Below are 23,066 nucleotides of genomic sequence, written 5' to 3' on the forward strand. Positions count from 1 at the left end.
GTTGTCCAACTGAGGCTAGGCCCTATAGATCTAACGAATGGAAATTGGGCTAAAAAACTATTAGCTGTCATTTTGTAGGATACTGTAAAAACTCAAGAGAATTCAAGTTTTTTAATCTCTTGAGTAGATCCTTTTTCGAGACGGGTAATGCTAAATTCATTGAAGATGGCGGGAGTGATAAAATTAGGAAAATATCATTTGAAGAGAACATTGGTGATCCAAATATATTAACTACTGATGCAACTGATAGTGAAATGATTACCATTCTACACACAGTTGAAGCCGCATAATCGAAAAGAGTATTGGGCCAAGATATTTCCATATGTCCTCCAATTCAATTAGAAGGTATTATCCCTATCTATTATATTTGATTACCTCTTTAGGCGATTTTAGAAGAGGCATTTAGTGAATTACCCATCGATAGATCCACAGGACCTGGGTCTTAGAGTAGGAGTTACCAAAGGCTTCGAACCAAGTAAAACAGAATGTGTGTTCTTTTACTTATTTTTCTATTTCGCTTTCTTAGTTTTCTGTCGCGTACTTTGATTTCAAAACCATAAAATAAGTTTTTAAAAACCACGTAATTCATCCCCCCAACCCGCGTCTCGATCCAATATGCAGGATGCTCAGCTTGAAAAGTCCTAGTAGGTTAGATGAATCCAATACTAAGCAAGAGAAGTCTCAGTAGATTGTGAAACCAGACAGGAAGTCTAGATGGGTCAAGTGGACTTAATATCTGGCAGGTAGATTCAATAGGTCTGGAGGACATGATATCGAGTCAAGTGGAAGCCCTGGTAGTAGATTTGATGTTGAGTGGTCATATTCCAATAGGGACCCAATGTTTGGCAAGTGAGTTGAGGTAAGCTGCTAGTGGTAGTGCAGTGAAGTTATATCCCAGTAGGGACAAACCTTAAGTATTGATCTAACTAGAGAAACCAATGGAGGTTTCTAAGTTGAGATCAAGACAGTCCTTACTGTCTTCATCATACATATTATATTTATACTAATCATGTTTTGCAGGTTTATGCTCTAACTTTGTTTTGCAAGATAAATTTTCTAATCTATTTTTGTAGGATCGTTCTATCAACAGAAAAGATTGTTCAGTCGATGGATCCCTAAAAAACCATAACAACAAGATTCGATCGAGAATGCAAATGGAATTTTCGGTTTCGTTGACAAAAAAGAGTGTTCAGTCGACGAATTAGTTTACTTCCCAAATTAAAACAAGATTCGTATCAGAGTACAAATGGAAAATAGATGTACAGTCGACAAAAAGATCTTGATCCTTCAACGGAACAGTGAGATTTCTACAATTGAACGGATTAGATCACCATAAACAAGGAAGGAACAGAGGATCTATCGATAGATAGAAGGATTAGTCAATGGATTGATTCAATCAACGGAACCTCTTATCAGTCAATGGATTGAGACCTATAAAAGAAGCCCTCGAGCTCTAAGCCAAATATAACTTCTTCCTTCTGATTTTCTACTACTCTCATTCACTGCTCGTGCAAGTTGCGATTACTACAACATTGGGAGGCTTCGGACAACCTACGCTTCTTCTTATATTCATTGTTGTCAGTATATTTATTTTACTTTCACATTGTATTCATATTTGTAATATCACTTTATTATTTAGTGGATTGTCCAATGAAAGTGATCGACGATCGGGGACCTTGGAGTAGAAGTCGTCAAAGGTTTCGAACCACGTAAAAAAATAGACTTGTCTTTTGTCTTTCTCTTTTCACTTTATTCCGTTGCTTACTCTAAGTTTTTATGAAAGAAAAGAAAAGTTTTTAAATCTACGAGATCCCCCCCTCTCATTCTTTTACAATCCAACATGTACACCAAACTATGTATACAAAAGAATTACTTAAGAAATTTAGTAAGGAAAATGCTAAAGAATTAAAAATTTATATGGCAACAACATAATATTGGGCAATGACCAAAATGGTAAGTAGTATATCAAAATATTATAGAAATGTGATAGGTAGTTTATTATACTTAACTGCAAGCAAACCTGACATATCATTTACAGTAAATATGTGTGCTAGATACTAAATTTGTGCTAAAGAATCTCACTTAACAAATGTTAAAAAAAATAAGTATCTAAAAGGAACAATCAATGTAGGAATGTGGTATCCTAGAACTATAAATTTTGAGTTAGTTGGTTAGTCTAACTCAGACAGTTCCTAATGTAAGTTAGAAAAAGCATAAGTGGAGGTTGCCAATTACTATGATCCTCATTAGTGAGCTTGTTAGTATAAAACAATACTATGTTGCACTATCAACCATTGAAGTCGAATACATAGCCATGGGTAAATGTGTTGTACAATTATTATGAATGCCCCACACCTTAAAAGATTGTATGTTAGACTATAAAATTGTTAAAATATTCATTGATAACATAAGTTAAGTCAAACTTAGCATACATATTTACTAAACCTTTACCTGAATCAGAATTTAGTAATCTAAGACGGCAATTAGGTAGGCATGTGCATTGTAAAATAAGTATCTATTTTTATAGTATTTTTAAAATGATAGTTTTTCAAAAACTTATATTTTATTTTGGATATATGATTTCCAAAACTTAGAGTTTCAAAAATGTCAAAATGGAACTAGCCTAAGTTATACCATAGAAAGCATGAACCTATAGCTATAGGAAGCCAACATCTCACAAGCACACTAGGGTTCCTTATTTGTGTATTATGAAACTAGAATATGGTGAGATACTTAGGACTTAGCATAGATTTCATATGTTTTTATCAGTGCATCGACATAAATCCGGACTTTAAACATACATGATCAAGTTGAGTAATCTTGTTTAGTCAAAATTAACTGGAACCCAATTTACTCAAATTGACTAACTTAGTCAAATAAATTGATATCTTTTGATAAACAGCTAAAAGCTAAATAATTTCAAATAAGGACAATTTTCAAACATCGAGTCCTTCAAATAAATAGCTACAAGCTAAAGTTAGATATTTTTAAATAAGGACCAAATGTTTGGTAGGTAAGTTAAAGTAAGCTCCTAGAGGGAGTGTAGTGAGGTCGTGTCCTGATCGAGACAAACCCTAGGTGTCAACTGAAGAAACTAACGAAAATTTCTAAATTGAGATCAAGATAGTCCTTACTATCTTAATCATGTATACTATATATTTGTACTAATCTTGTCTTGTAGGTTTATTATTATTGCATGTATTAACTCTGTGTTGCAGATAAACGAAAATCGAGTTGACTGTGGGTTCAGTCAACTGATAAATGGGATCGATCAACCGATCCAGCCAGTATGGCATAGTACCAATCAAAGTTCTGCAAAAGTTAGGAATATAGGTGTTATCCGTCGACTGATACATTTGATCAGTCGATCGATCCATATTTAGTAACTGCAGAAGACATGAAGGGAAATCAAGTTCCGTCAACGGATCAGTAGGATCAGTCGACTGATGAAAACAAGGAAAGACAGCCAGGACGATTCGGATCACAACAAACAAGAAAAGGCACAGGGTTCAGTTGATGGATAGACATATTGGTCTACCGAACGGATTAGTGGACTAAATAATTTTTCAGTCAACCGAAAGGTACCTATAAAAGAAGACCTTAAGGTTCGAGCTGAAAAAATTATCAACCTTGCTTCATTCTATTTCTACTGCTATTCATGCAAGTCTTGCTCCTACGACGTAAGAAGGCTCACAGACAACTAACCTTCTTCTTAATCCTATTTGTCAGTATACTTTGTTATTATTCTTGTATTTATTTATAAGTGTTAGTAGCTTGTTACTATACCCTTCATTTGTATGATTCTGACTACATTAGATTGTCCATCGGAAGTCATCAAGGATTGCATGCCTTGGAATAGTAGTCGGTTGAGCTACGAACCAAGTAAAACCAAACATGTCTTTTGTTTTTATTTCATTTTGCTGCTTATCTCTATTTGGTTTTATGTTATGAAAAGAAAAGATTTTAGTCGATCGAGATTCACCCCCCCCCCTTTCTCGACTCTTACGATCTAACAGTAGCTACTACAACGTGTAGCAGCTAACTGTCTAAGTGGCTGCTACATGTTGTAGCAACTAACTATCTAAGTAGCTGCTACATATTGTAGCAACTAGGGCTTGTACATTATAACATAAATCCTAATAATATATTAGGATTAGAAAGAATAACAACTTAAATTGATACGACTTTCCATCGAATTAATTGTGGGAAATGGTTTGTAGCAGCTAACTATCCAAGTAGCTGCTACACGTTGTAATAGCTAACTGTCCAAGTAACTGTTACATGTTGTAACTAGGGCTTGTATGTTGTAGCATAAATCCTAATAATATATTAGGATTAGAGAGAATTACAACTTAAATTAATATAACTTACCATCGAATGAATTGTGTGAAATGATGTTTGGCAAGTTCACTACAAATTATATAATCAAAAAATGATAAGAAAAGGTTGTTTGGACTGTCCAAGTAGCTGCTATACTTTATAGCAGCTAACTGTCCAAGTATCTGTTACACATTGTAACAGATAGGTATTATTTGTTGTAGCATAAATTCTAATAATATATTAGGATTAGAGGAAACGACTTACTATCGAATCAATTGTGGGAAATTATGTTTAGCAAATTTCCTATCAATTATATTAATAAAAAAAATTAAATTTTATCAAAAAAAAAAATATTAATATTGTAAGATGGTACGCGGTAGGTTTCAGAAACTTTTTTTTACCTCCTGTTTACTCTCAAAGGACTTATATATATATAGCGCCCTTAAAACGATTAAGTTGTATAGATACTTTTATTCAGGTATCATAACCATCCGACTAACACCTTATAAAGACAACATATATTTTCTCCTAGACTAAATAAATCATTTAGAATCACGTATAAACAATATATTAGGATTAGAGGGAATTACAATTTAAAATGAAATGACTTACCATTGATTATGAAATGTGAGAAATGATGTGTGGCAAGTTTCCTACCAATTTTATAACTAAAAAATTTAAGTTTTATCAAAAAAGATTCTTGTTTCATTGTAAGAAAAGGTTTTTTGGACTCTCCAAGTAGCTACTACACGTTGTAGTAGCTAGAGCTCATATGCTGTAACTGCTACATGTTAAAGCAACTAACATTCCAAGTAATTGCTATGCATTGTAGTAGCTAGAGCTTGTATGTTGTAGCATAAGTCTTAATAAAAAAATATTATATAAAGTTGAAAAAGATAGTGTAATGAAAAAGCTTACAATCGAGAATGGAGAAGATTGATGAGCAAAACAACGTCTGCTTTATTTACGATGACAATTTGGGAAGCTTCCAACTAGCTCAAGAATAAGCATACAACTGTATGTTGTGCTTAGCTTACATCACCTTTGCATTGCTTGCCGACAAGAGTGAAAGAAAATTTAGATTTGAAAACAAAAATAGAACTACATATTTTGAATGGAGGGCGGAAGGGGGAAAGAAAATAAAAAAAAAATTAAGCAACCACTGCCACATAAATGCATCATTATCTTAACACAATAATCTTTTATATAAAATATATCAAAAATCCAACGAGATATTTTATCCACATTGAAAATCGATCTCAAAACCTATTAGAACAAACGTCCATATAAATATGGACTACACCAACCCATGGGAACAATGAACCTCTTATCAATGCCAGCTTATGGAAAATCAAATACAATGCAGATGGTATGAAAAAAAATACCGACACTCCAAATTTAAATTTTCTTCGAATAGTCAGATACAACACAGTACTTAGAGTTTGAGGTTTCACTTGATGACCTCTTTAATTGGTGAAATATTTGGAGTATACACAGTCTTGCAATGAAAACATGCATCACGCTGACAACAGATAAATAATAGAGACGCCCATCAAATGTCATCTTCCCACTAAACCATAACCCACCAATAGTCATCTTCCCATCATAACCTTAACCCATTGCGTACCTCTGGGTCCAGCTCCTTGCTGTAGTCTCGTACTTGGTCCTATCTGTTTTGTACATGTGAGCAATTTCTGGAACCAACGGATCGTCCGGGTTTGGATCAGTTAAAAGGGAACAGATTGACAACAGCACCTGAAATAGAAAATTTTCTTAGTTTAGTTTGTTAGACAATGATATAAGACAAGTTTTGGAAAGATAATGATAAAAATTCAGGGTGATGCGAACAAATGACAAGCAAATTCACAAGAATCATTTTTAGATTTGTTGAACCAATAATCTATAGCAACTGAAGGCTCTACTGAAAGTCATTGACAATTTGGAGAACAGGAAAACCATTTGAAAGCTATTAGTCGGTCACAGATTAAGCATCCCAAGGTCAAACATAGTTCTTGCTGTGGGTATATGACAGTTTGAGAAAACAACAGAATTAATCCCATACCATATCCATGAGAATCACCAGCCCTTAATGGAATCTTAAATATGATCATTTCATTGCAAAATACATGCAACCCAAACTGTTATAGATTAAGTGATACAAAGTATAAAGAACCTTGGAAATCGTTAATGCAGGGCTCCATTGTTCCTTTAAGATGTCAAGGCAAATGCTTCCGTTGCTGTTAATATTTGGATGAAAAACCTTTGTCTTGAAAGCAACCTGGAGAAGAAAATAAGATGGGTAACTCAAAGATACTCTTAAAAAGATGCTTATTAACTGGGGTTATCAACAGGAAAAATAAAGTCATGATGTCCAAGCGAAGCAAATGCTGCAGAGAGAATTTTACCACGTTTTTAAATATTTTGCATAAATGTTACAGTCAGACCTTTGTATCAAAGGTAGTACCACAAATCATCCAACAAAACAGGTTAGGATAATGCAATTTTATTAATGCAAAAGTGACTTTGCTTCTTTTTTTACCTTTGTTCTCCCGTTTTTGATGGTGATATTTTGCATAAATAATAATTGTGCAAACCCTAAAACAAATATTGAAATAGAAGAGAGATCCGCAAAACATGTTGGTGAGGATTGTCATGTAATTAATCTTTTCATGGCATAGACTAAAGTAGTAACAAAACCATAAATATGTATAATGCAGGTCTTTGTGTCGGAGCCTACACTTTTATAATTCCAATAAAATGGGAAGAAAACAGCATGCCACAGCCACAAAACCTTGACCAATTTTAACGCAATCATACAAGGCTTTTGCATCTTTTTACCCTTCTTTTCCTTTGAACAAAATAATCTACTGGTATCCATGATACAACAGGAATGCAACCTATTTCCACCTTGAATAACTATAATATTCACTGAACAATGTCATTTCATTGAAATGAAAAGAATCAGTCATCCTCCTCAAGAAGAAGAATGGATGAACCAGTTTAGTTCTACAGTTCAGATTCCGCTAAATTGCAGCATCTTCTACTATATCCCACAGGGCTATAGGCGCTTGTGCTTGCCTCCAAATAAACTACTCTGTATGGGCGTTGCTAACAGCCAATTGTTATAGAAAAGTTCTGAATGACAGCTGATGTTGAAAGATGGTCATTTAATGAGCTTGCATGCATCTCCAATGAGTATGGCCCTTTTTGAGAAAACTTGGTTCATGGAATCCTATAACATTTTTAAGATACTCGGGAATGTGAAGCAACGTATCATGCTCATTCTCACATCTGATACAATGTTGACTGTAGTATATGAGACTTCAGTCCTCCCCTAGAGACACTATGTCATGCTGTTTTGTAAGATATTCCTACAACAACAAATGCGGCACAATTTGTGTAATGAAGGCGTGATCAACCAAACACTACATTTAGCACACAATTAGATAGTGCTTTTTCAAGTGCTTATAAATAGGCAGAATTACAATAGTGTCAGATGGTTATTTTTCCAGCATATACAATGCTATGGAAGAGAGTCCAACCAATGCATCAACTTCCTAAAAAGTGAGTCAAAAGAAGTTGAGCAAGACTCATTTACTTTGGATGATCTAAACTAACTTTACTGTGCATGAAACAAAAGTCCACCGTGAGCAAACAAGACTTCCACAAAAGAGATCACCCTAGCATCTAAAAGTGTGTTCACATTGACCGAAATTGAAAAGGCCCTTCAAAGTGCTACGGACGAAAGCTGATCATCATAGGCAATAAATTTAATAGCCTATTTTTCTCTATTAAGCCCTAGCCTTAATAGATTGACATTGTTTATGGAACACCATCAAACATGGGACCAAGAAGAGAAAATAAGAGATCAATGTTTGATTCACAGACACACAAAAAATATATCATGGAGATATAGAGAAAGAAGACAATGATGTTTTCTTTCTACTAAGAATGATGATGGTTGTCAAATTAAGAGAAACTAAGGCTGAAAATGACTTGTCTATGCCACTAAAGAAGCCTAACAAACTATGAAAATACAAATCAACATGATGATCCTAATGGAGATAACGAAGGAGACCGAGTTGCAGCCAAGCATACTAAGGATGTGAATCAAGATAAGGTCATGGAATGGAAAGGAAGGAGCATCCCATTCCAAAACTTCTTCATGACTCATTATGCATCAATAGAAGTCCAATTGCAATGGCTAGAGCTGCAAAGATGAAGGAAAAGTTTTATTGCAGCACAAAAGTGATTACGCTCATCCCAGATGCCCCTCACAGCCCGTCCCTAGGTTATGTGAAAGGATGTAAATCACGGAGTGAGCTTATAACCAACCGCCAAGTTGGCTAAGGGGTGAGGGGTTTTTTTCCCGAGGGCATGCACCTGTCGGAAATTGATTTCTTACCCCATTATAACAAGTCTATCACCCTCTAGCCAACTGGACACCCATGGGAACAAGGAAATGCTTTATGAGCTGATTGAAGATGTCAAAACCAAGATTACAATTGAAGCAGCAATTTCTATCTCATAATTTTGTGCTTTGGTAAGCATTAAATCTATATTTTATCTTCCATATTATTGATTTAGCCTTTTCTGATTTCTATCTTTAATTTGTTATGAGTTCATGAGACACTATGAGATGGCTCACGTAAGATCCAATACCTAAGATTTGATCAAGAAGGCAAGGAAAAAGAAAGAAGGCTAGAAAATAAAACATTCAACGCATTCAACTACATAACTATTGGCAGCTATAAGTTGAAGAAGGTTGAGTACAACTACGACTTCGATATAGATCGAAGCATGTCTCAAACTAAATGAATATCAGATCAAGGAATTGGTATGAGACAAACATCCTGAGCCAAGAAGAACATGTGCCAAGCATCTCATTAGAATTCCATTAACCATTGAAATCCAAGAGCCATTGCCCCTTCGAGTCCCTATCTAGAGACACACAAAGGTAGCACCAACCCTTCCAATTCTTGGAGGTCCTTATGCGAGGTATCTAACATACTTTTATGCGACAATACTCCAAAGGTTGGCAAATAAATGGTTCTCATAACTCCCTCTTTAGAACATCTCATGTTTTGAAGAGGTGATACAAGATTGTAAGACTTCATTGGCAATACCAAGGTAGCTAAAGTGTTGATAGCTATATAACATTATTGCCCTGTGTGGACAAGTTGATTTTCAAGTTCCTCTGAAAATTTATGGACATCTTTAGATAGACCAAACCCCAGGCCGGGTTGGGTCGGACACATAACCGGATCAATGGGTCGGTTACCTGTTGACTCGATTGCTGAGCCGGAAACGTAATCGACCTAGCAGGGTGTCAGGTCGGTTACGGTTCCAACCCAATAAGTGATTAACCGCTTCATTTTTTTTCTTGTGAATGGTAGAACTGGTAGTTCTAACCGTTGGAACCAGTTCTAGCCGTTGGGATAAAAAAGGGGGTATGTATTTTTTTAACGGTTGAGATCATTTGACCATTTTTTATCAATGACTAAGATTTACAATTCGTTACTCTCTAAACTCTATATAAATAGAGAATTTATTTCATTATTTCAATACCCATCTTCTCTACTTTCATTCTTAATTTCATAATCTCTATGCGCTTTCGACTCCCACATCCAACTACAATGGAAAGAGACCGAGAAAGTTCAGCATCTCGATCTTGGAGGGGCAAGGAAATAGTGAATCCGAATGAGGAGCTCAACATGATTTAATCCACAGATGATGAGACCGAGCAACTTCTAACACTCAAAACACAAGGAAGTACCAATGCAATTATTTTTAAAGTTCGGAAAGCTCCTCCTTTAAAATCTTCTATTTTTATTAAACATTTTGAGAAAGTTATTCTTCCGTTGGGAGATTTGCATTCAAAATATATGCATTACAATGCTTCCTACAAATTCCAAGCTGGCGGCAGCTATGGGTCATTGAAATGACACATAGAAACGAAACACCCGACGAAATATGGAATCGACCATTCTCAAACAAAATTATCTAGATTTTCCACTAGTGAAAGTATTGATTCTGTTTTATTTTTATATTCCAATAATAAATTAAAATAATCATTCACGAGATTTGTTTCCATAGAACATCTTTCATTTGGTTTTGGATATAAATGCACTTATGAAGATTTTTATAAAAAATCTCTTAATCTATCTGCTAAAAGTGTTCCTAGAACTACACGTACAAAAATAATTAAAAAATAGTAAAACAAGGAGAAAAAAATTTAATTGAAGAATTTAGTAATTAAATAATAAGGTATCTTTATGTTCCTATATTTGAAGTGCTAATTGGGGAACACATTCATATATAGGTGTGACTTGCCATTGAATCGATATCTCCTAGAATATCCAAAAAAGATTGTAAGCTTAAAGAATTTTTGATAAATCGCATATTGCTCACAACATCTCATAATTATTATGTTTAATTTTAGAAAAATATGGATTAACACTAGTTCTAATACCACTAGTATTGATGAACTAAAATTTTTATGTCACCCTATTATTGATAGTTTATTTTTCATATTCATTGCATATGTCATGTTTTAAATTTATATGTTCAAGATAGATTAAGAATCTTAGAAAATCATTAAATTAATTAGAACTGTTATTTCTTATTTATGGTCACATCCAGCTATAATGAAATAATGGGGTAAATTTTATAAAAATAATGGGATAAGACCTAAAAAATTTCCACATGATGCATCAACACGATGGAATTCAACATATCAATTGTTACAAGATTCATTTCAATATAGAGAATTATTATGTTCATTTTTTGCACAAATTATTAATATATTTATTTTTACACCAAAGGAATATTTGTAGTAATATTTGTGAAATTTCAAAAGTATTAATGATGCAACCAAATAACTTTTTGATTTTTATTATTCTACTTCTCATTTAATTTTAATGAATTTTTGTAATATAGTATTTGTTTTAAATGTCAATGAATTTTTATCTTTTTGTGTATTAGTAATGAAAACGAAATGGGAAAAATATTTTTTTTCATATTCCTAAAATTTATTTAGTTGCATTTGCTTTAGAACCTAGATGTAAATTAAAAGTTTTACGAGAAATGTTAATTTTGTACACGCTTTAATTCCATTTAAAAATTCTTCTTCTCCTAATCCTAATAATATTGTATATAATATTAGAAATTATTTATATGATATTTATAAAGAATATAGTATAGAATACAAACTAATATTTATAAAACACAAACTATTAGTAGTATTAATTTAAAACTTACAAAAGTACAACTTTTATTAAAAGAACGGGCAACCCGTCCATGAGGATCCTCAAGTTCCACAGAAGTATTTTACAACTTTTTTTTAATTTTAGTGAAATAAATAGCAAAGCATATTTCAATATCCTAAAGTGATAGTCACAAAAGGCTCAAAGTCTATCCGCTCAATGATTGCCAAATAAATTTTAGCTTGTTCAGTGTCAACAGTTTGGAACAGACGTTCAGTGCCGGAGGCAACATATTGGATGAACAATGATCGCCTTTGTCTCCGACTCATTAGAAGCCCAAGTATTACTCAACGACTGGACCATAGCCAAAAAAAAATTCAACGAATGCATTTTTCATGACGAAGTCGAAGAATTTAATAACAAAAGAACAAATACTACGCAAAACGAAAGTGAGTAGCAATGCCACTTCTTAAGCTAAAAGGGTAAAAGGTAAGAGAACTACGTGGGTTTTGATTCCCCTACACTCTAAAGGGATATGTAGGTAACTTAAATAAATTCAAGCCCTTTTTATTTTTAATTAATTTATAATTTTAAATTTTTTTAATATAATAATATTGAACCGGAATCATCAACCGAACCGTGAACCGGCGGTTTCGAATCATCAACCGTAATCGTTTAGGATGGTTAAGATTAAGGGTCGACGGAATCATCGAACAACAATTCCGAATAAGTGTCGGGTCTATCTTTAGGCATGTTTCATGGTGAACAACAATTCTGACGGAATCATATTGGTCTCAAGACAGACATCTAAGCTTGCATTTAGAGCCACAATATACATTCACTACATGAAAACCCTACAAAGCAATATGGTGGAGATGATGAAGATGGTAAACCACCATGACACGGCAAACAATGTTTGTTTTGCCAAGACGGTCAAACTACAACCATAACAAACCAAATAACCAATGAAACAGAACTTAAAGGCTAAAAGTCAAGGGGCACTGATCAAGGTCCCTCAATTATAAGTCAATCAGTGTTCTTCAATGTGCTACTCCAAGATGCTCGCAGAGATTAAGAATCAAAACTTACATTTGTCCAACAATGCTCTAATCCGATCAACTTTTCACAAGAGAGACAAACCAAAGTATTATTAGTACCACAAAGATTATAGTTACATCATTAATGAGTGCATGCATTTAAAGCATAAGATTGAGAAACTAATTGAGTAGAACCACCTCAACAAGTTTGTAGGGCTCAAGAAATCTTGAGAGATAAAGACGAAGACCCTAATTGACGAGCCACTACAAAGGACAATGAGATTATTATTGGAAGATTGATGACTAAAGGAGAGAAAAATCACAAATCTAAGATGTAAGCTCGGCAAGAACAATCTTGATTCGAGTTGCAAATAGACTTAGAATTTACCTTTACCAAAGTGTAATGATCTAGCGTGCTAAACACACGAAAAGCGCAACAGAAAAAAACTAGATCCTCTCCAGAAGATCTATGCGAACGAGAAAACATATACTAAATTTGTTAAAAGGGAGTTATACCTTTGTCGCGTGCACACGAACTCCCGACAACTAGGATCTCAGCACGATCAAGCGCTCGTGCCTCTTTCAGTATCCACACGAACAAATTTCTCGTCCGTCTCACGAACTCAAGAAGTGAAGAACCACCACTGTGGTGCTAGCCACATATAGAGGTTCGGGCAAGAGGAAATTCAGCCAAGGAGGAAGAAGATGGAGGAAGAACACAAGTCATCCACCAAATGAATACAAAACCCCCTTTTGTATTCATTCACCCAATTAGTCTTAATTGGGAATAATTGTCTTAATTGGTATTAATTCTCCATTAATTCAATTAAGTCCTCCATTAATCCAATTAAATCTTGATCTTTCCTCTTCCTTGATGAATTCGGGTTCACTCAAAGAGTCCAACTTATTGATCCTCATCAATCCGAATTGACTGAATGAGTCTAATTCGAATTGGACTAAATCTAACAATTGGATCCAATTGAGTCTAACTCAATGAGTCTAATTCAGATTAGACTTAATCCAATGATCCATCATATGAATCAATCTCCAAATCAACTTGTTCTTTGTGTGTGACTCAATAGGTTCTTGTAACGTTAGCAATGTATCCAAATCAACATTTGAGATATATAAACAATCAGTGACATCTAGCAAGGCATCATTGCTACTCAAGTGATGAGAATGTCGAGATCTGACTTAATCTTTCTGTGGCAATTATTTTGTATGACTCAATCCCTCTATCCTTAATATCTAGATTGATCAATAAGGCATAGATTGTGTTATCCTCTTATCAATCTTTATATTTCTTGATCTCTAAGTACACACTTATACAAACAAGCTCAATATTTCATATTGACTCATTTGAGCACAGTCATGCATTCTTATGTCCTACTAATCAAGGGGTCCACAGATATTACTTCCGTCATATGGAAGGGATAGATCACATCTACATCACTCACATCCCTCTGCATAACTCATTGCATACCCAGTGATCGACTTTATAGTTTACCCTGTTACAGGTGATATTTGACGATACCAAAGTACACAACTCCTTATGTAGGGAACTGTAGTAACTTCATGTCTAAGGACTATTCATATCAATAGTCACATGAAAATATTTATGACACTCATATAATGATCCATTAAACATTCTCATAATGAATTATTCAGTACATATTCTTTAATATATACTCATGTGTCTATCTCATATCCATGATTTGTGAGATTAAGTCATCTGTTAACCTACATACTAGTCTTAACGCATTAATATTGTCCTTGTATATTAATGTTTAACAAGGAATAGTTAAAAGTAGTGTCTATATATATTTCAGGCTCTCACTATCAATTCAACCAATTGATATGTTGTAGACTAGAACCTATTACCCTAACACATTATTATACTTATTCATTTGACACTGAACTGAAATAATAATAACCAACTTTATCTTTTATTAATAAAATAAAATATGATACAATAATGTCTATCGATCATCTCATAATTGGTACGAGGGCTAATACTAACACAAAGAACATAATAGAAGCATTGATCTAGGTGCATGCACAAATAAACTGCTTGATGGCAAGAGTTTTGATAAATACATAGCTTGGTTGATGTACTTTATTTGAATGGTTCACCAAGATGGTTAACACTTAAGATGACCTCAAAGGACAGACCACTACTCTAACAAGATTCACTAGGAATAGCATCATGACACACGGAACAATTATGCCTACCATTAACTTAGATGAGGAACTATATATCCAAGTTGTTCAAATTAAAATTAAAAGTATGGTAGTAGTCTAGTAGATATGTCATCAACACACAACGTTACCATAGGTAGACAAACTCTATGCAAGTATAGAGTTGTAGGGGGGTGTATTCAATGTTGGACTTTTAATTACTTTGAATGACTTTTGTGGATTTTAAAAGTCTAGATGTATTCAATCTAGACTTTTATAAACTCTATAGAAATCTAATGGTATCCAAATTAGATTTTTATAGAGTTTTAAAAAGTCATGTGGTATTCAAACTCGACTTTTTAAAACTCTATGAAAATCTTTTGGTATCCAAAATTTTAATAGATTTTCATGGATTCTTTTAGAATTCCTTGGATATAAATTTTAACCAATGAGAGCTCTCCAAAATACTTGGTATAAGTTTAAATATAAAATAAAAAGTCTTCTCCTCACCCTTGAGATTTCTATAGACTTCAAATCATTTTAATTTTTTATGAATAAGTCCTTTCTCTTTCCGTTCCTCGATTTTAATTATTTCTTTAAGCCCCGTCTAGAGCCTACTAATACAATAGTATACAGTCCAACTTGACGCATATTCAACAAAGAATCTTCACCACCTTGATCAAATTTAACACTGTTCTCGATGTTATTCCTTCACCACCTTGATCACGTTGGCGGTCTACTATAGATATTACTTTAGGGGTGTGTTACCCTCTGTTACAAAACTAACTATACATGTTTTTTTTTAACTTTATTATTATTATTTTTTTGAATTTTATGCTTTTCTCTATTTTTTTGTTTTTAAAGTTTACATTTTTTTTTTAATTTATGTTTTTTTTAGTTTAGGTTTTTTTTAAGTTTTGACTTTACGTTTTTTTAGTTTATGTTTTTTTCTTTACATTTTTTTTAAGTTTACGATTTTTTTTTAGTTTACCTTTTTTAGTTTATGTTTTTTTATTAGTTTACCGTTTTTAAATTTTTCTTTAATTTTTTTTCAAATTTACGGTCTTTTTTAAAATAAAATTTTTATTATAAAAAGTTTGGTTGGTGCCGGATTGCATAATTTTTTTCGCAAGGAGTGTCGTTCTGATGAATTTCTAGTTGAACCAGATAATGAAGCTTCATCATCCTTACCAGAACAAGTTCATGGTGTCGATTGCTTTGATCAATTATCTGATACTCAAGAACAACAACGAGCAAATCTCAATGCATGGAGAGATACAATAGCGAATCGAATGTGGAGCGATGTTTATCATATTGGCAATAACGAAACGAATTTTTCTTTCTCATAAATCCACAAGTTTCCATGAAAAAGTTTATAAATGTCTGTAAAAGTCTTGCAAAAAAGTCTATAGAACTCCATAGAATTCTTTTCACAACTACGTGAGATTCTATACAAGTCAATAAAAATCAATCAACTCCACAAAAGTCTATCATTAAAAAAAAGTCAATGAAAGTCATTCAATCTCTTGATTGAATACACCCCCCGTAGTTTTGATTTACCACTTGGCAATGAAGTTCCTAACCTTACAGGGCATCAAGGTGGCTATGGTTAATTCGATGAAATCTCAGACATGATACAAGGACACCCACTATATAAGATAAGGGAGCATCCATTCATCAACTTAGGGAGCTTGAAGAGCAAGGAGTCAAACCAACTACAGAGATCTAGGCACTCTTGCACCTACACTAGGAGTCTAGTGAAGTAGTAATTTGGCTAGAATCAAAGTATCAAGAGATTAGAATCAAGACACAAGTAGCAAACATGCAATTAATGTTGAGGACAAGCCTTATATCTCACATTGCACTTTCTGTGTAATTTCTCTCAACTTTTGTCTTCGTGCGAAAGTGCAATAAATCAAATATTGAGGAAGTGTGATATCAAATCGATGTAAGTACTAACTGGCATGGAGAAAATTCAACAGTTAATAAGTAACAGCAAACACTTTGACCCAAGATGTAGCAAACCTTAAGTTCATGCATTTTGACCAGCACTGTACCAATTCATTAGGTTGGAGAGAAAGGAAATCACAAAACCCTAGATGAAGCAAACCAACTCTGAAGTCTAACATCAATTAAGTGTTGGGCCTAGTATATCAAATTTTAATATAAATTTCAATCTAGTATTAGTTAAATATTTAATTAGTAGTAGATGGGGTTTCACATGACTGAAACATTTAATTTTCCATAAAAGATAATGATTTTGAGTTCCAAGCTCTAATGATTTGTACTATTTCCACTGACGTGTTCTGAAGCAAATCGACATCAAGCCAAACTAATTGAGCCTCAACTGAAGTAGATTTAGCCTGAGTGAGAAACAAGGATCAAAATCACCGATGACTAACCTCGGGAAGCACCGCAAAAAACAATGAAATAAGACATCATGTCAAAGTATAGAGAGATATAGAACCTCCAGCCCAACACAAAATGTCATTAAAAAAATAACATAACCATAGGTTAACACCCCAAGATACATCATAAAAGAAAATGATGCAAGACTAAATTGACGGGCAAACTTTCAAAGTCATTAAAGTTTTTATTTCCTTCCCTGCAAACTTCCCTCAAATATACACCAATGAAGGTAGGGGTGTCAATTCGGGTGGGTCGGGTCGGGTTGGGTCGGGTTGAGTTTTTTTTTTTTTTTTTAACCCAACCCGAACCCGAGTTCAACCCAAAACACCTCAACCGGAACCCGAACCCGAACCCGACCAACCCGATCAACCCGAACCCGACCCATATAACCCAAAAATCCGATTCAAAACGACTTTTTTTGGGTTATTTTCCCTATAATTCTTCACTTTTATCTCAATACTCCATCATTATCATACAAACATGATATTAATATATATAAAAACATCTAAATTTTTAAAATAAAATTTGATTTAACCCCAAAAAAACCCACAAAACCCTATATTTAAGTCAACCCAGGTCAACCCGAACCCGACCCGACCCAACCCGAAACTTTTTTACTCTCCAACCCTCCAACCCGAACCCGACCCGAACCCGAAAATGCCCAACCCGAACCCGATTTTTTTCGGGTTGGGTCGTCGGGTCGGGTTCATTTTTGACACCCCTAAATGAAGGAAATGAATTCAGCATTTCCTTTTTTTCTTTTTTTTCCCTTTGACTTAAAATTGTTTGCTTTCTGTCTCACTTGCCCTTCTCCAAATAAACACAAAAAAATGCATGTTAATATAAAAATACATTTATGTGTGGAGTAATTGTTCAAAGTTCAAACTAAGTGTTAAATCAAAGGAAATAGCATGCCTGTTAATATAACTCCATATGGAATTTTCATTTTTCTACTGTCATAAACAAATTATTAAGGACATGTTTCCTTGGGCAAGAATACTTAGAGAAGGAAATGACCCCTCGGAAAGAGTATCTGACTTACCTTTTTCCCTTTGTTTGCTTGGTAAAAATGGGAAGAGGGAAGAAAACAATTGAGGAACACTATCCCCAATTTTGGCCAAAGTACTGTGCCTAAAAATTAAGCAAAAAGTTCCAATTCTACCTAAATGCCACAAATTTTGGCAAAAAAATTATTTCTTTCATTGTTTTTTATTTTTATTTGTTTTAGTTTTTAAAAAATCATTTAACAAAATAAAGCTATCCTCCCTCTTCATTTCACTCCAAGGAAGTAGTGGGAAAGATTTTCTTTTCCTCTTTTCTTCCCTCCAAGGAAACACAATTGGGAGTTCCTTATCCTTCCCTATAAATTTATTTCCCTACTCTCATTCTCTCCAAATGCTTTCTCTTTGTAGGAAAGCACATCTTAAGTGCTTTCTATTTATGATTTGATACAATTTCAAGTATTTGCATGAGTCAACTGTACCATTGTCTTGGAAACACCAAAAGCTGGTAAAACCATAGTAGTAGATGACAACAAGATGATCTTCTTAATTAATAAAGAATATAAGATAGTCAATGTTAATTGGTCGATATTTTAGGTTACAATCATGCACTAACATACTCCATGATAAAACCTGTAATTACACTATATATCCTTGATTAATCTTGTGGGATAGTAATTCATCAATAAATAAAGAATCCTACAAGAAAAGAGAAAACACATCCATTTATGGATAAGAAAATTCCATATCATTGCATGCTGATCTTGGTAAAATTCCATATCATTGCATGCTGATCTTGGTCCAACATGCATGTCTGATGTTTGATGCATTTGAGTCAGGATGGTTTTAGTCTCGTAACCAAGATTTAAAATTTTGACCCATGGCGAGTTTTCGGTATCAAACAGGAACGATACGGTTTCAGCACCGTATCATGTCATGCCGATATAGTTTTAATATTTTTTAAATATAAAATATATTAATTAAAAAATAAAATATTTAACATAAATATTTAAAAAAATAAACAATATAAAAATAATCTTTTAAAACAGGAAAAGATATGAAAATAGATAAATAAAAAATAAAAATTTTATTATAATTTTTAAATTAAAATAAATGAAATATAAAATTAATTAGATAATTTTATAAGGGTTTAATAAAACCTCATTAGATTATCCCATCATAATTAGGAGTTGATTAAAGTAATTAACCTAAGTTTTAATTAAAAAAAATCCGAAATTAGGCACCACTCGCAAGCTTACGTGACTCCAACACTACCGCGGGGTCGCGTGACTCCTCCGGCGTGGCCGCGAGCGGCCGCGGAGTTGCGCGACGCCTTGGCGACAGTCGTGGAGGGGTTATGCGACCCCTCTGCTGCTGTTGCAGGGTTGCGCAACCCCTCCATTGCGGCTGCAGGGTCACATGACAGCTCCCAGCTATAGCGGGGCCTGGTGCCGGGTTGTGCCAATGCCGGTCGACGGGTGGAACGAGATGTTTCACTCATTTCGACCGACTCAGCACGATATTTAAACATTGCCCGCAACTCAATTGCAAGACATAAAGGCCATGGATCATCTTCTTCCAATATGAAGAAGCATCCAAGACATTTAATCTTCTCATTCAGGCTCCATTGATCAAGATTTAAGGTAAAAGCTTTCATGCTGGCTGTTGACAAAGCAATCGGTCTAAAATGATCAAGATGTGCTGTTTCTGCTCTAACACTAAGTTATCATATTTTTTTAGCTTCAATTCAAGGTCTAAATATGAGTATATAAAGCCAGCCAACCTAAACCTTGTGATTACTATAAAATTGTTTCCTATACCATAAGATCAGAACAGAAGTTGCTGTCTTCTGTTTTGAGCAAGATTCAGTAACAAAAATAAACTAAATCCCTTATAGATCGAGATAGGCTTGAGGTGCAAACATTATTAATTAGATTCTCAAGTGTGGATCAACAGCTCAATTATGGGTATAATCCTGGTTGCAGATATTTTCTGGAACTAACTGTACCAATCACAGCATAACTCTACAATGAAGGACAAGAAGAAGACCCAAATAACTAGTACCAGTTAGTACCAACTTAGTCATCATCTTGCATTTTATCCTACATGGCATTGTAGATGTATTCCATACATTATATAGCTCAAATCGAACCTAAGCATAGGATCTATGTGATCTACATAAGCTTGAGACATCTTCCTTGATCCAAGTTGAAATATGATAAAGCATCCATCAGGAATTTGCAGTAATCAACTTCAAAGAATAAGCTTAATGTGAAAAAAAATAACAAATATGCTTTCAAATTTCTACATATGTTCCCTAGAAACTGATATTTCCATGTGTGTCCATGTGTGTCCCATTATAATGGATTTGTACAACGCCCTGAATTATATAACACACTTCTGCATATATTTTGAACTATACAACATCATTGGGTAATATTTTATAACCTACAATAAAATCCATGGCTATTTAACTAATTTGTCTTAAAAACAGGTAGGAAACAAAACTGAAATTATATGTTAGACACAAGGCATAGCATGTGCATGTTTTCTGTTTCTATTAGAACATTGATATCATGGTGCAAGTCTTTTGTTTGCTTCTTATGCCAACAATACCTTAGGGGGTTTGAAGGGATAATCTGGAGGAAAGTGGATAGTAACAACAAAAACTCCCCCTGCATACGGGCTGTCAGGTGGACCCATAATTGTTGCTTGCCAATGAAACATATCTTCAGCAACTGGTCCTGCAGGACAATAAAAATTTTGAAACTGATTGTACAAATTAAGGTTAGATAAGCATGATTCAGAAGCTTGAGAAGTTAACCAAAACCAAACCAACGTTAGTAATACACAAGCACTCAAATCCTTGAAATATTGAATTGAGCTACTCATTTGCTGAACAGTAAACTAGCAAGTTTCCTCAAAGAGCAGTATCATCGTGCTTATTCTATATGTACCTGGGTCATTCTTAAGGTGCCATGTTCTATATTTTTCCATGAAATTGGTTACTTTACCGTTCATTAAAGTTTATACGAAATATAATGGAATTAGCAACTATGAGCAACTTGGTAACATGGATAAGTGGATAAAGAAGATACATGAATAGTGATGTAGGTAAAATTATCCATCAATTCTAAAAGGCTCTTAGATGGATGGCACATATTCTTTCAGAAAGCCAACAGGGAGTGATCTAAGCTCTATAGACTCAACCAACAGAAAGCTAGCATGTGTCCACTTAGAATAGTTAACATAGTGAAAACTATTTGAAGGAACAATCTTGCACTATATGTTTCCTCCGGCCGTGTAGCTAATAGGCATTGGATGTGCACTCACATTGAGGCATATACAAGGGGACAAGGGTGCACAGGGCACATCGAAAAAGGGACCTACCACAGGGAACCACAAAGCTATGGGTGGCAACTAATCGCCACCTCGGAGTAGTCAACATTCTCCACCTCCGATTAAATCTCAAAATTCAAAATTCACTCCACCTTAACCCTTCTTACTTCAAATTGCCACACTACTACCATAGCCAAACTCGACCTTAACTCAAATTATTTGAGTCAACCCCAAATTATATCCACTTGCTTGCCATTTGTCAAAATTCAACCTGCCTCATCTGAACTCCTTACAGTTCGATCAAGTTAAAACAAATACCTTATTCAACCAGATCAATCTCTCCTCAACCAAGCCTTCTCTAGCCATTTTCTCCAACTAAGATCCAAGCTAGATTTAAAACTGACAAACTTCTGTATTGGTTATATATTTTTACCATAACAAATAGGAACATAATTTGTAGGACACAGAAGCAACTATACACCATAAATGCATTCATTTATGTTTCCTATCATCTAATAAGACCACTATCATTCCAGATAAAAAAAAATGATATTTTCCGTATAACTTCACTGAATGTCCAAACCACTACCACGAACAATTGCAATATAACTTTATCATATGTCCAGACCACTATCACTTGAGACAGAAGGCAGAATATAATCTGTAGAACGAGTAAAGGAAGAACTTTTTACACATAGATACTAATCCTAAAAACTCCTAAGCAAGCAGGTCTATGCTTCGAAGAAAAGATGACGTTGTTTCCTCCCGTAACGAGTTTCCAACAGACAAATCCGATGAAGAAACTAAAGGGAATTTATCAAGTAATCCAGAAAAAAAAACAAAAATAAGAGGAAGAAGGACCTGCGCTGCAAGAGGTCGGCGGGTCCTTCTGGAGATCCTTCAACTCCTTGATGATACGCCTCGAAGCCATGGATTCGGCGATGACCTACCAGTTGAAAAGCAAAAGGCAGGAAAAACAATCCAAACGATTACGAACGAATCAAACCGCAGAAGAAAAACCAACAATCGATTAATCGAGAACAAGAGCGGAGGAACAGAGGCGATTACCTAAACTGTCTTGGAAAATCCTGGAATCGATCTCTCTCGCACGCGATTGGGAGCAGAAGGGAAAGAACCAAGATCTGAATTTGTACGCGAGGTTGCTACACGACCCACCAACCGACTCGTCTCACGATGGACGGATTCCACCTCGTCATGAGAAAAGTCGTGTAATAAGTCGGGTAAGTTAGAGACATGGCTTTCTCGAGGCGGCGTCGTGACTCAAATTTCCATCTTCGATCAATTCACCCATTAACCACCTCAATTAGAAAAAAATTTCCTTGCGGTGATTAAAACATGAATGTTGTCATACGATCGAAATTTGGCGTGTCCAAAAGCCACCTTTTGCCTAATTTAAAAAATAATAATAATTTATATCTATTTTTCCTTTTAAAAAATATTACTTAAATGAAATTGTTTTAATTTTTTAATTAATGGAAAATATAGTGAGGTTTTAAAACTAAAAGTCTTAATTTATGGAAAAATTTCTGTCTAGATTTTATTTCCTAGGAAATAAA

At 34.3% G+C, this 23,066-nt stretch overlaps 1 protein-coding gene across 1 annotated transcript; it reads right to left on the reverse strand.

The window, feature by feature from the left end:
- Positions 1–5,692: 5,692 nt before the first annotated feature.
- Positions 5,693–22,711, reverse strand: LOC122045581 (ubiquitin-conjugating enzyme E2-17 kDa-like). The gene is made up of 5 exons (XM_042605861.1): positions 22,558–22,711; positions 22,351–22,435; positions 20,767–20,894; positions 6,494–6,598; positions 5,693–6,075 (listed from the first exon to the last, which is right to left on the reverse strand). The coding sequence occupies exons 2-5, from the start codon at positions 22,418–22,420 to the stop codon at positions 5,932–5,934; spliced, it is 447 nt and encodes a 148-aa protein (XP_042461795.1). The 5' UTR covers positions 22,421–22,435; positions 22,558–22,711; the 3' UTR covers positions 5,693–5,931.
- Positions 22,712–23,066: the final 355 nt, after the last annotated feature.

The sequence above is a fragment of the Zingiber officinale genome, chromosome 2B, assembly GCF_018446385.1.
Source record: "Zingiber officinale cultivar Zhangliang chromosome 2B, Zo_v1.1, whole genome shotgun sequence".
NCBI classification, from domain to species: Eukaryota; Viridiplantae; Streptophyta; class Magnoliopsida; order Zingiberales; family Zingiberaceae; genus Zingiber; species Zingiber officinale.